We start from the raw sequence: 14,800 nt of genomic DNA, 5'->3' as shown, positions 1-14,800 counted from the left end.
AAAAAAAATTAAAAAACAGAAAAGTTTAATGAAACAAAGAGGCAGTATTTTGAAATATTTTGAAATGATAAACAAAATTGATAAAACTATAGCAAGACTCATCAAGGGGGAAAAAAAGGAGGGCCCCAATAAAATCTGAAATGAAAGAGAAGTGACAACTGACACCACAGAATTACAAAGAAATGTAAGTATCACATAATCTCACTTACATGTGGAATCCAATGAACAAAATAAACTGACAAATAAAATATTTTATCTACTAATAACAAACTATCAAAATGAGAAATTATTAAAACAATCTATTTTACAATTACATCAAGTAGAATAAAATTCCTAGGAATAAATTTAACCAAAAATTTAAGATTTGTAATTGGAGTAATTGGAATAAGACATTAAAGAAAGAAATTGAAAAATTTGCAAATAAAGGAAGGCCATAAGTGCTCACAGACAGGAATAATTAACATCTTTAAAATGTCCATACTACCCAAAGAAATCTATAGATAAAATAAAATTCGTATCAAAATATCAGTGGCAGTTTTCACAGATTTAGAATGTATAATCCTAAAATTTACATCACAAAAGAAAAAACAAATGGGACTTTATCAAACTAAAAAAATTTTTGCACAGTGATGGAAACCATCAACAAAATGAAAAGAACCTATTGAATGAGAGAGATATTTAAGGAACTCATACAACTTAACACCCAAAACACACAAAAAATTCGATTAAAAAAATGAGCAGAGGATATGAATAGACATTTCTCCAAAGAGGACATACAGATAAGCAGTAGACATATAAAAAGATACTCAAAGTCATTAATAATTAGAGAAATGTAAATTAAAATCACAGAGATATAACCTCACACCTGTCAGAACAGCTGTCATCAATAAATTAATGAATAACAAATGTTTGCCAGAATGTGGAGAAAAGGAATCTTCATGCACTGTTGGTGGTATTATATATCAGTGTGGCCACTATGGAAAACAGCACTACCATATGACCCAGCAGTTCCATTTCTGGATATATATTTGAAGAAATCTAAAACACTACTTTGAAAAGATATATGTACCCAACTGTTCACTGCAGTATTATTTATAATAGCCAAGGTATGGAAGCAGTCTAAATGATTATTGATAGACCAATAGATAATAAGATGTGGTACATATATATGATGGAATATTACTCACCCATAAAAAAATTCTTAGCCCTACCGGTTTGGCTCAGTGAATAGGGCGTCAGCCTGCGGACTGAAGAGTCCCAGGTTCGATTCCGGTCAAGGGCATGTACCTTGGTTGCGGGCACATCCCCAGTAGGGGGTGTGCAGGAGGCAGCTGATCGATGTTTCTCTCTCATCGATGTTTCTAGCTCTCTATCCCTCTCCCCTCCTCTCTGTGAAAAATCAATAAAATATATTTTTAAAAAAATCTTAACCATGTGTGACAACATGGATGGACCTAGAGGGTTATGCTAGCTAGAATAATTCAGACAGAGAAAGACAAATACTATATAGATTTGCTTATATGTGGAAGCTGAGAAGCAAATATATGAATGAACAAAACAGAAATAAACTCGCAGAAATACAAGACAAATTGATTGTCCCCCAGATGGGAGGGACTTCAGGGGGATTGGTGTGGAAGGTTAAAGAAATTAAGTGCAAATTGCCAGTAGAAAAACAATCCCTGGGATATAAAGTACACTATAGGGAAGATAGTCATAACTATGTATGGTGTCAGATGGGTACTAGACTTATCAGGTGATCAGTTAATAAGATTTATAAATGTCTAATCGGTATGTTGTACACCTAAAATTAATATAACTAATATAATACATCAACTTTAGTTGAAAAGTTTTTGTTTTTAATTGATCTATGCCTTGGAGTCAGGACATTTTTATGTAGGAGGTTTGGAGGGAAAAGGACATTCCAAGGAGAGGCACCAGCATGGGCAGGAGCAGTAATGGATTGCTCAGACTAGGGCATGAACTTGTGTTGAGGTGCGTGGAAACTAAGTCCTATTTGTGGTGGGATCAGCTAATAGGAGACCATAGAGTTAGGCAGAGCAGTTGGCTCTGACGTAGGGCAGTGTGGAATCATGGTAGACCCCTGTGTGCTGATGCTAAAGGATTAGCTCAGTGACAGGGAGTGAGCAGAGAAGACTGACAATTCCACGGACTTCAGAAGCACCTCCTAAACCATTTAAAAGTACTAAGACTGTGGAGGGTACAGTAAAATAGTCAACAGATATATATGTGTGTGTGTGTGTGTGTGTGTGTGTGTGTGTGTGTGTGTGTGTGTGTTTGTGGGATGTAAAAGGTTTCAAAGAATATGATCAATGTAGAAGTAAATCTAAAAAATGATATTTGGAGATGGAAACGGACATGGCTGGTTTAGTGAAAAAGAAAATGGTAATCATTAACTATAATGACATCTGTGAATTGTTGCCTGGTGAAGAGTAGCTGTCTGGGCTTTCTGTCTGGTGGGTGTTTAGTTCAATGAGTGGCTCTATGCCTGAATCTCAAAAAAGAACACAGACTCTGGTATCAAATATATTTGTTAGTTGTCAAAACTCATAGGAGCCTATTTCAGATAATCACAGCCCACAGTTTTTACGAGCAGCCCCTTCCTGCCCAGTCTATAGGTCGGAGATTGAATGCATCTGTCCACACATGCTGCATCTCCCAGGCCTGCTCTCCTAGATCTGCAGCATGTAGCTGCACGAAGCCGGCCACATTTATTCTCTGGCAAAGAACGGATAAGGCTGGATGTGGGCATGTGGGAGGGAAGGTAGGGGTGCAGCTATAAATATCTCCTAAGAACAATGGATACCATGGAAATGCTTTAGGAGCATCCCATATAACAAAGAAAGCAAGAAAGGTGGAAAAGAACCAAATCACCATCAAAAATACATAAATTGTTCTGCCTCTTTTTCTCTCCCCCATCTCATAAATGTATTATACACGGCACATGCAAAGCAATATTTGCATTATAGTACAGTGCTAGGAAATAAAGGCATACTGCAGAATGATATATAAAAGATAATTCCATGTTTTTGTAGGTAAAAATGATCAATAACTGTCAATTTCATGCAGTTTCCTGCTAATATATATGTGTAAGTATGCACATAATCTCATCATAATAATCAAAGAGTAATATGCTAATTAGACCAGACAGCCCAACAACAGTCCAGATGTCCTTTCAGACGAAGCTGGGGCTGCAAGAGCCGAGCCCCTTGCACGAATTTTGTGCATCGGGCCTCTAGTACATATATAAAATAAAGTGAAAAGGCCTGGACTTGTATAGATAACCTAAAGAACACATGACAATTTAAGACACTATTAAAATTAAAAAAAAAAACACTCCTGTGTCTTTAGCTTATAAGTACACAAATAATAAGACTGAGTTTTAATTACTTATTATCAATGTCCATTTACCCAGAAGGTACCTCTCGGTGTACGTTAGATCTTTGGAAAATTGTTTTGATTTTCACAAACTGAAGCTCAGCTGGCTCAAAATTACATTTCTCTATCTGCAGAATACAAAAGGGATATTTCTGGACCCATCAGATACCATAGCTACCCCAAAGCCTCCTAGGGAGGCAGAGACCAAAAGAAGTTCAGTACACAAATCCCCAGATGTGTTGCCAAGAAGTGGTGGTGCCCTCAGTAATTACAAAAACACAAACCCCAATTAATCAGGAGCTCTTGGAGTGGGGCCCAGGCATGGGCATTTTCTTTTAAAAATAAGCTCCCCAGGTGATTCTCATGTGCAGCCAACATTAATAAAACTATGGCCCTAATGGATTAATTTACTAAGGGGTCATCTGAACATGGCCTTGGAGAGAGGTAAAATCAAAGCAGAGAGGATTTGGTTGACCAAGGCCAAGTGGATGCATGGCCCTCAGCCTTGTGAGAAAATGATTGTGCAAAGAGAATCAAAGGACATGGAGAGTGGGGTGGGCAGTCCTTGCAAAAGATAGTGAGGTTGATGGGAAGCCCTCTCTCAAGCTCATGGATTAGAGACTGTTCAGACATTTGAAGATGGGAAAATGCTGTATGCTAGCAGGTTGCTGACATGAGACTGGTATTTCACAAAATACAGCAGGACCTAATTTTGATGCTGATGCTCGAGGACTAAAGCTCTCCTGGGCATCAGAGGCGTCCCGCCTTTTCCATGAGAGTCTGTACACTGACCCACAAGACGCCCTGGCCCTTCGCTCAACAAATCCCCAGGTCCAGCAGAATCCCTTGGAATAAATTTGGCTCTGCTCTAGGAAATCATGTCAAATAGATTTCAAATGGAATGTCATTGCTTGTTATTCTGCTGATTTATGGTGGGTGAAAGCTAGGGAGCTTGCGAGGGTCTACTGGTCCCTGACCATTTTTATCCCTATCAGGAAACTGAAGTTTTGACTTAGTCTCATAAAGCAGCCACAAGGGCCTTCACTCCCTTCCCAGCACCCCCGAAATGCACTAGAACGTGGGGTTGTGACTCATCTCCAAGAATCATGCAGTTGTTGTTGTTTTTTTTTACTCTGAACAAGTGACAAGGATGATCCTATTTATAACATGTTGAAACCATAATATTAGTTATTAGCTACCATTTATTGATGCTTCACTTGTGCCAGCCCTGTGTTGCACACTTTCACATTCATCATGTGTAGTCCCCAGCATCCATCTTCAAGGAAATTATCATTCGCATTTTACTTTGGAGAAGGACACTGAGACCACATAGATAGGATACAAACAATTAAAGATTAAAATCCTGTCTGGGCTCTGAGAGTTTGCACTAATCCCACAACACCACGCTGCTAATAGTGAGGGCACCAGAACTGTTTCAGTGGGGAAATACCCACTCCTGTCCATGTGCCCTGTGGCCTGAGTCCTATCTTGGGACCTTTGCCCTGGGCTTGTCAGCCTCATTCACTCTTTTTCCTGCAGAGCTATACCCAGTGGAATGCATCACCCTGTTTTTTTCACAGCCTGGCTATATTCAATTTTATTTTTCTGGGGAGTAGTTATATATAGCACCCACTTTTAATGGAGCTTCATTTTGCTACCTGGCATAACCTCCGTTCCTGTGGTTTAGAAGGAAGATAATACAGTTTAGCTCAGCCAGGGTCCTAAACAGATGTTCTGCATGTCTCTCTGTGTAGTCCTAGCAATGCATCACTTTAGATGGCTCAGCCCGGCCTGCCAGCATCGCTGTGCCCATGCCAAGTGCTGTCAGATAGCATGCAATAAGCAAAAACTGAGGTTAGGTTCAGACCCCACAGTCGTTTTATTCTAATTCTTGCGTGCATTAGCATCTGGACTTCGCCAGGCGTCACCTGCTCTGGGGAAAGCTGGTGGCGTTAAATTGATGTGATAAGCTGAATGCGAATATTGTCCTGTTTTAAGAAACCTGACTATAAAAATCTGAATATGAGCATATCAACTTGAACAAATTCTTATCTTTTATGAGGATTGTTCATTGAAAGAAAGATTTGCCAGAAGTTGCCATTTGCAAGGATGGAAGGCAATGGGGAAAATTAAGAAAATATTAAGAACTTTCCCCATATAATGAAGAAAAAAACGGTGGCCTATTGGCAAGAGTGTGATTTACGTGCAACTTTTAACAGCTACTCCCTTAACAAATTAGATGGCAAAACACACAGGAGATGTACTTAAATCACACTGCCAGGGCTTTCTGTCAAAACCAGTATTAAGTGAAGGACTGGGTTAGGGTAAGAATTCCATGAAGAATTCCGAGGAGAGCTGCATCTATCTGCCTGGGAGGGGTTATGGTGCAGTCAGTGAGATGATATTTATGAAGTTCTCAAATGTGTACTGCACTAGGTTTGATTCGGTTAAAAACATAATCCAAAATGACAGTGTCTCACCCCGAGCATGGCCCGCCTTCAGGCAAACGGAGGAAGGGCGCTGCACAAGGTGACCTCGCAAGGTCCCCCGATCACAGTGTGGGTCTGTGACCGCCTGGCAGCAGCCTCAGTGCTTGCCGTCTGACTGTTCCATCTGAGCCCTTGAAAGGACTAGTAAGAGGGCTGACTCGCCATGCAAATCTTCTGGAGCCGTGGCCTTGGTGTCTGAAATGTGGGCTTCCCAGGTTTCTGTATTGTGGCAGAGCCCTTGGCAGGGATGGGACCAGGCAGGGGGGATGGGGAGTGGAGAGGCTGTGGTATAAAACAGCGTTAAGTCCCAGGTGCCCAGTCTCACGGTGATTTGGAAGATTATTGCAGGGTTATTCGGTGATGGGAGACAGGGCAGGAGAGGGTGGATGGAAGGCAATGGGGAAAATTAAGAAAATATCTCACCTCGGCTCTGGCTCCTGTGGCCCTGCTTCAGTAAAAGTCTGAATGTCTTTTCTCTGTACCCATCTCATCTGACTGCTTCACTGCTCAACACCATGGCTGTCAAATGATACCTTTCCATTGAGAGAAACTGCACGTTTCAACAATTAATAGAGATCTGAAATCAAAAAGTGTGATTTCTTAAAACATGCCCACAATACCGCATGCATACCCAAGGAGAATGCATAAGCAACACAGTTTGGAGCTTTTTATCCAGGCCACGATAACCGCCGACCAAGGCAGGATCCCTTTAAATATTTATTCACTGGTTCATTTTTCTCCCATATATAGGGAAATAGCATCCCTTACCTGAGCCGTCTTCTGGCTGTATATATAAGAAGGGGCAGGCTGCAAGCTCACAGCTCTCATCATGCAGATCAAAATCTAGCAAATGCAACAGAAAGAAACTCTAGTAAGCCTGAGGAAAAAGAAAGGAATGAGGCGATCATCCTAAAAAAGATGGCAAAACAGGAAAATAAAGAAATAGAGCAAAAAGGAGAAATACTGACAACATAATCCATATATTGTCTGCAAAAATAGACAAAATGTTCCTTAATAGAGATAGACCAAATGATATAGGAAATATAACTGCTCCATGTAAATTTGTTAAATGCAACTTTTTTTCTCTTTCTTTCTTTTAGATAAAAAACCTCTTCATGAGATAAAACCCCAAAGTAAGTTCTTTTTCCTCTTGTGACTATAATTTATTCTCATATCTGCTGCCTTACTGTTGTATTTGCTTAGGAGCCAAACAGAACTGAAGTTTGCACGAAAGATCCAGGGCTTTTGGGGCTTCTGCTCATTGGGTTTGGAGTCACATATCAGAGGTTTAAATCAGAAAGAAATATGCACACCCCTCCCCTCCCTCAGAATAAAAGTAAATCTCTTCTCCTGATTCTGCCTGCCTGTAAGTCCATTTCTCTACAACTGTCATCTAGAATTCTCATTTCTGAGGAGATTTACAGCATTACAATTAATAAATACTTGTCAGCACACACTTTCATGAAAAGCAACTTGGACATAAGCCTGACTACACGCCTCTCCACCTAGAAGGAGGAGGGGGCGCCTGAGAGGCAAACTGTGAAATCCATGGCAAGGGGGTAAATGAGGAACCAGTGTTCCACAGTAAAACTATCAGAAACTGAAAATTAGATGGTGGTGCTGGCTGGAGCCCTGTAATTACAGGCTTGCTTCCTGGGAGGGCCTTTGCGTTATCTCTATCTTATGCAGGTGGTAGATTTGGGGAAAGGGGCACCGATTGAATGGGTGGCAGCTCCGCATTCGATCCTATGGTTCAGGCCTTGACTGACCTTGAGGACCATAGAGAGGACTTCTTAAAAATCCCAAATCCTAGGCTATACCCCAAACCAGTGTATTCAAAATGGGGGCAGGGGTTAGACCCCAACAATCTCTAGTTTTCAAAGCTCCCCAGGTGACTCCAGGGTGCAGCTAGGCTTGAGAACCTCTGTCTTAGAAAAATATTTCACAAAAGGTAGATCAGGGACCACATGCATGAGAATGTTGGGGTGTGGTGGGAGCTTGTTAAATATGCCCCACCTCAGAATAGAACAAATTAATTGGAATCCCTGGTACAGGGCGAGGGGCACTAGAGAATCTACATTGTAATATGTTCCCCAAATGATTCTCCAGGTTCCAGAAGTGTGTAAAGCAAGCATCTCAAACTCAAGGCCCGTGGGCCGCATGCCTCGTTTATTTGGCCCGCGTTAGCCTTTGAGTTTGACATGCTTGGTGTAAAGCATACTCGAGATCACAAGGCTTCTTAGCAGTAAGGGAGAGAGACAAGGGCCTGGCAGGGTCAGTTTGTAAATCTTGTGGAAAGTGTCCCTGGTCAGTATTGCCCATTTTAGTATAAAATGAATGGTTTTTGATCTTTTTAATCCTAGGGTATTAAAATTCAAATAGCTTTGGAGAGTTAATAGTTCTTATTAGCCACCTTCTTTGAAAGAATTAAGATGCTGTGAAGATAGACAGAAATAGGTATCATGGGACAGGGGTTGGGAAACATGAGAGAAGCATTAGTAAAGCTATGTAAGTTCATAGTTTATTATGTTGCTTCAGTCAGGCTTGAGATATAAAGAAGCCATTGCTTGCAGAGTCTGAAATCTTTGCAAAACAACAAAAGCAAACTTTCTTCTTTTCTGTGCAGTCTGCTGCCCATAAAGTAATCTTTAGTACTTGGATAGCAACCCTCCTACATCATGTATGCTTGATTTTGTACTCCCTGGAAGATTGGAGGGGGGCCTGGTTGTGTATGTGTGGTTGTGTGTCTGTATATGTGCATGTTGAGGGAGGGAGAACAGGAATGGGTCACTGCATATTTGGCTTGTGCCTGAGTCAAGACCTCAGGGTGGCAGCTTAGATAAGTGGACCCTCAACTTCTACCTGTTCACAGACCCTGTGCCACCTGCCAGTTCTGGGGTGTAGCACAAGCAAGCTCATGGGCATCCATGTGGTGGCCCATGTGAGAGTTACCTAGAAGTGCATGTGTGTTTTTTAAAAATTAATTTCATGCTTAATTTGTGAGTCCTGTGCCATTCTAATTCAGTTACATCTGTACTTTCAGCCATAAACCCCACAGTAGCTATACCTAGTCCTCGGGGACTCCTGAATTAGTTTTTGCTCGGGGTTCTCGCTCCTGAACACCAAGCTTAATTGCTAGATACTGCAACCGAATCGCTTAAACTGTTTTAATTTGTCATTTCCTAAAAATAAAACCTTAACAGAATCAATGTGATTGCAAAAGGCTCCCAGAGGAATCCAACCAGGGTTCTGTAAGCTGCATGGTTAGGCGTGCATTATACAAATTCAGGCTGCGGTTGCTCAGTGAAAGAGAGGCTTGGTTGAAGAGTGCATGAATCATCACTGATGCAAAATCAAAGTCAATTATGAAGATAATTGAGAAACAACCTGTTCCTATATATAGCTGTGCACAGGATCCGTAGCAAGAAAATATCACTCAGAGTCTCGCACACAGTTGCATGGAGGTATAAAAAGAAAGTGAAGTTGTTTGTAAACAAAACAAAACAAAAAACACCAAGAACAGACACAGACAACAGTATGGTGACTGCCAGAGAGAAGGGGGAGAGGGGGAGAGGCAGGTGGAAGAGAGCAAAGGGGGGGATAAATGGTGGGTAAAAGAGATTTGACTTTGGGTGATGAGCACATGATGCAGTATGCAGATGGTGTTTTGTTGAGTTGTACACTTGAAACCTATATGGTTTTATTAACCACAGTTACCCCCAATAAATTCAATTAAAAAAGAGAGAGAGAAAAAAGACTTGAAACCTATATGGTTTTATTAACCACAGTTACCCCAATAAATTCAATTAAAAAAGAGAGAAAAAAAGGAAGTGAAATCTTCAGATATCTGTTGGCAAATCATAATGACAAACTGGGGAAAATATGTGCAGTGCATAGCTCATGAAAGCACTTATTGTAAATGAGATAATTTAATCAATTACGTTTCCTAATGTACTGAGCTGAATGTTTCATTTTCTGCTTCTGCACATCTTAAATTATCTTCAGGTGCTTTATGAGATTTAATCATAGTTAATAGAAACTTCATTACCATCAAATGTGCTTTCAATAAATGTTGTGTAACAATGTCAGGAGGTGCAGTAAAATATAGTAGGCTCTGAATGGCAAACATGCACCCCCAGAGTCAGACTGAGAAATGGTTGCATTCAGACAATGAGATTCCTAGGAGCCTTAGGGATGTGACTTTCAGAAAGGCTGTAAGCTCCTGAGCAGTGACTAGTTCAGCAAGTTCATCTTAGGGGTGAAAAGAATTTAGCTTCTCCTTAGGAAGTAGGTCAGAACCACAGATTCTCTCTTCATGTGCTTTCCACAGACTTGTTTGTACCTAACAGAGTTAAGTATGAATCCAATGAGTAGTTCAAGAGTCAGCTACCTCCAGGTCATCTCCAGCTGAGTATTTCTCAATGACTTTAATCTCAACTTTTTCAAAATTGAATGTATTCTTGTTTGTCCCTATTCTTAATTCAATACTGCTCCTTTCTTCTCTAGGTCAGTGAATGGTATCCCAGCCACTCAGTTGTCTAGGTCAGGAACTTGGACAGCCTTCTTGGCCCCTCTATCTTTTTCCTCTCCCTTCTCCTGCTCAGCACCCAGTAAATCATTCTGTTCTGCCACGTAAAGAGATCTCAAGTTCATCAACCTTTTCCATTTTCATTCTACTCATATACATTACTCCATTTATTCAACAGGTAGTTATATACTAGTATTTTATTATTTGTTGTTGTTGTTAATCCTCACCTGAGGATATTTTTCCCATTAATTTTTAAAGAGTGGAAAGGAGAGAGATAGACACAGAGAGAGAAGCATTGATGAGAGAGAGACACATCGATTGGTTGCCTCCCACAAGCACCCCAACCAAGGCTGGGGATCAAGCCTACAACTGAGGTAAATGCCAGTAACTGGAATCAAACCCAGGACTCTTCAGTCTGAAGGTGGACACTATCCACTGAGCCAAACCGGCTAGGGCTCAACAGGTATTTATTGAGTGTTTACTCCATGCTAGGAAATGTTCTAACACAATGAGGGTCGGCACCTAACACAACAGATACAGTTTCTGCTTCCACGGAGCTCACAATTTTAGTGAGGGGAGATGGAAACAACAATCCAGAAAATATATAGTGCTAAGTGCCATGGAGATGGGGATACATGTTGTGAGGAGGAATAAAGCACAGTAAGGGGCTCAGGAAAGGTTGGAGGGGGTGTTGCTTTTATGTGTATCAGGTGTTCAGGGAAGTTCTCTGTAATAGAATTACATTTAAGAAGAGACCTGAAGAAAAGCAATGAAACAAACATCTGGATATCTGGGAAGAGAGCATTACCAGCAAAGGGAACAGCAGGAAACAAAAGCTGTGAGGTAGAAGCTTGCTTGGACTGAGGAACAACAAGGAGGCCAGGATGTATGGAGCAGAGTGGCAAAGGGAGGAGTCACCATAAGTAAGATCAGAGATGTGGGACAAATGGCCAAGTGTAGTGCAGGCCATCGTAATGATTTTGACCTTTGCTCTGAGCAAGATGGAAAGCCTTCGAGGGTTTTTATCCGTGGTGACGTGGCTGAATATTTTCAAGGATAAACTGTTCCTGCTGTGTTGAGTGTAAACATACAATGAGAGCAGAAGCAAGGAAACCTCTTAGAATGACCTATTGTAACAGTAATCTATGACAATTATCTAGACATTTACAGTATCCAGGTTCAAGATGATTGTGGCTTGAGACAGATAGATAGCATTAGAAATTGTCAAAACACGTCATATTCTACATATTTTCTGAAGGCAGAGTCCAAAGGATTTGCTGGTGGACTGGCTATTGAGATTAAGAGAAAAGGATTAGGTTGAAGAAAAGAGTTTTCAGGCAGAAGTAACAGAATGTAGAAGGTATTACATGCCAAAATGGGTTATGAATGATTCCAAAATTTTGCTATGCAGCTACAAGATGGCATTGCCATTTCTGACAAGAGAAAAATTTGGCATAGTAAATTCTGAGGAAACAAGACTTCAGTGTTACAAATGCCAAGTTTGAGATACCTATTAAACATCAAAATGGAGAGGTTGAATAGGCAAGTTGAAAACATGAGTCTAGAGGTCAGAGGCGAGTCCTGGCTAGAGACATAAATCTGGGGCTTGTCAGTGTCCAGAAGATATTTAAAGCCATTAGTTTGAATGAGATCACCGGATAATGAGTGCGAATAGAGAAGGGAAGAGATCTGAGGACTGAGCCCTCAAGGATATCAACACTTAGATGTAGAAGAGGTCAGAAGTCACTGCAGAGGAAACAGAAAAGTCACAGCCAGCATAGTGTGAGAAAAACCAAATGATAAGGAAATGGCATCCCAGAAAAGTTTGAAAGTTCAGGCCATCTTCATTCCTAACTAACCATGATTTCTACAGTTTCCTCCCTGTACCTATTCTTGCCCTACATCAATTCATTTGATCTTTTCAAAATACATTCTGGTGACATCATCTCTGTGTTTAACCCTCTTCAATAGCTCACCATTACTTTTAAGATGAAGTCCAAAGTAAGTAATATGTTTATGATCTGATCTCAACTTTTTTTAAAAAAATCACATCAGTTTTTCTTAATCACCTTAATTATTAGCATTTTTCTTCCTGCCCTCTCACCACTTTCTATATTCTTCAGCCAAACAAAGCTTCTTAGTTTTCAGAATACCGAATGCCCAATTTGGCATATGATACCTTATACTAGTACACTCTGTTACTTCTGCTTGGAAACTCTTTTCCTCACCTAATCCTATACCTGTTTAACTTATTCTTCCTCCCAGATTCAGCTTAGGTGTCATTTCTGGAAGGCCTTCACCGACACCCCACCAAGTCTGAATTAGTTACTCTTGTAATTTGCCAAGTATCCAATTATTTCCCTCTTTCTAAAGAATATTTTCAGTACCTGTATATTGGCCTGGATTCCCTTTCTGATAGACAGAAAGCCCTGCCTTCTGGTAGACAGGATAGTCATTCACGCTTATATCTGTAGCATTCACTGCTGTGCCTACTATGTATTAGATGTTCAATAATTATTTGTTAAGTTGTGGTCTGACATCTTCCTGCTAACTCCTCATGGGGGCCTTTTATTGTTAAGGTGAAAATAAAGACTTTGCTTCTATCTATCCATTGCTGCCCATTCAGGTAGCAGATATTTATTATACAATTATTCTATATAATAGTCTTTGCCCAGTGAAGCTTGATGGGGAAAAATATGAAAAGTTGCTTCCCCACAATTTCAATACAAGCTAGTAGGAGATGATAAATGATTTGAGAAAATGGGAAGGAAACGCTGTTTAATAATCATTTAAAGCCCGAATGTATGCCTCCCAGAAGCATTCCCACCAGAATAGCCTGATTGTGTCCTTAAAGTCTGAAAACTGGGAATGCTCTTCTCATTCAGACATTCCATTCCTCATCTTTTCCTAGCATGTACCAGCTTCCTCTATAGTAGAATCGTGTCTGCAACTTTGGGTGATACCTTTAAATTCCCAACAGAGTTCTAAGCTCTTTTATGCTAACATTATATTACAGACTTCGATGCTGATCTTCTCGCCATGCCTTTTTTATTTTCTATTTTGCCCATCATTTTCCTTCATCTCCTGCTGATTATTTTCGATTACATAACTACAGCACTTAACACAAATTGCATGACTTGCTTTATCCTTCAAAATTGTTCCTACTGTGAATCAATTCAACCCATATACATGTGCAATATCTATAGTTTTCTTACCACTTTCAGTTTTCTTATTATTTCATTTTTATCTCGTCATAAGCATATGCCTTTTCTTACTACTATTTTCAATGATATCGTTGACTCTGCCCTTAATGGACATGATATAGGATTTTGTTCATGAAATAACTTAGAACTAAGCACAGAAATGACAAATAAGTAGTAAACCAACATGTTCTTCAGCAACAGAAAAATGCAGATTACTTATTTAAGTGAATTCACAGGACCCATCTTTCCACCTGTTAGTATATTCAAAGTTTATAGAGTTAATATCTTTAATAAAGTCATTTTTTCAAGGTCTGGAGTTCAAATCCTGTTCTTTTTTATTCTATGGCCCATTTTAACTTGGTCTTTCTATCTGATGGGGAAAAACACAGTTCTTTCACAGTCTAAATGTAGTTAGCAGATAAAAATAAAGGGCCCCCTACTTAAATTTGAATATCAGATAGATAACTAATGCTTTTTAGCATTACCATGTCCCAACTATTGCATGGGAAATACTTATACTAAAATTATTCTTTGTTGCTCTGAAATTCAAAATTAACTGTCATATTTTTATTTGCTAAATCTGGCAACTTGAAAGGGAGAATAAGACATGTCTGAACAAGCTCTATCAAGAAATATTTTATAAATTAATTCTCTTTATTGCCAATTTTGGTGGAATTATTAGAATTGAAACACATATTGGTGGGGCAGAGCCTTTGTGGTAGTTCTACTTGAAAAAAGTGGGTAATCAGGTTTGGCCAGAGTAGAGTTCATATGGATGAGAAGAGGCCAAAGCAGTTGAAAAATGGGATGGGGCAGAACATAAAGTATTTTGAGTTGTAAGATAACTTCCTGTTGGCATGGACTCATAGCACAATCACTTAAAGGTATAAGAGTGGCAGTACCAGAACCAAGCTTGGGAAGAGTAATCCATGTGTAAAATGGTTCAGTGATCAAAGACTGGGAGCATGCGTACTAGGTAACACATACTGCAGTGTGGGCATCAACTGTTGAAATTGAAACGTGAGAGGCCCTGGGGATACACTCATTAAGGTGTGTGAGTGGAAAATATTTAATGAGATAAGAAGAATGAATTTGTGATTCCTCTAAGCAGATGACAAATTTGAGATGTAGCACCACATGCAGGTGGTTTTGTCCACCAAGAAGGACAGAAATGTGGGATGTCA

General features: G+C 40.0%; 1 protein-coding gene across 1 annotated transcript in view; it reads left to right on the top strand.

The window, feature by feature from the left end:
• Positions 1–14,800, top strand: part of UNC5D (unc-5 netrin receptor D) — a 226,256-nt gene that overhangs the window by 131,443 nt on the left and 80,013 nt on the right. Inside the window, exon 8 of the mRNA XM_005864024.2 lies at positions 6,986–7,018. Coding sequence (XP_005864086.2) covers positions 6,986–7,018 — 33 coding nt within the window. The remainder of the gene's footprint in view (positions 1–6,985; positions 7,019–14,800) is intronic.

Source organism: Myotis brandtii, unplaced genomic scaffold (genome assembly GCF_000412655.1).
Source record: "Myotis brandtii unplaced genomic scaffold, ASM41265v1 scaffold185, whole genome shotgun sequence".
NCBI classification, from domain to species: Eukaryota; Metazoa; Chordata; class Mammalia; order Chiroptera; family Vespertilionidae; genus Myotis; species Myotis brandtii.
Note: the sequence above shows the minus strand (reverse complement) of the source record. Positions and strands in the feature narration are given on the sequence as shown.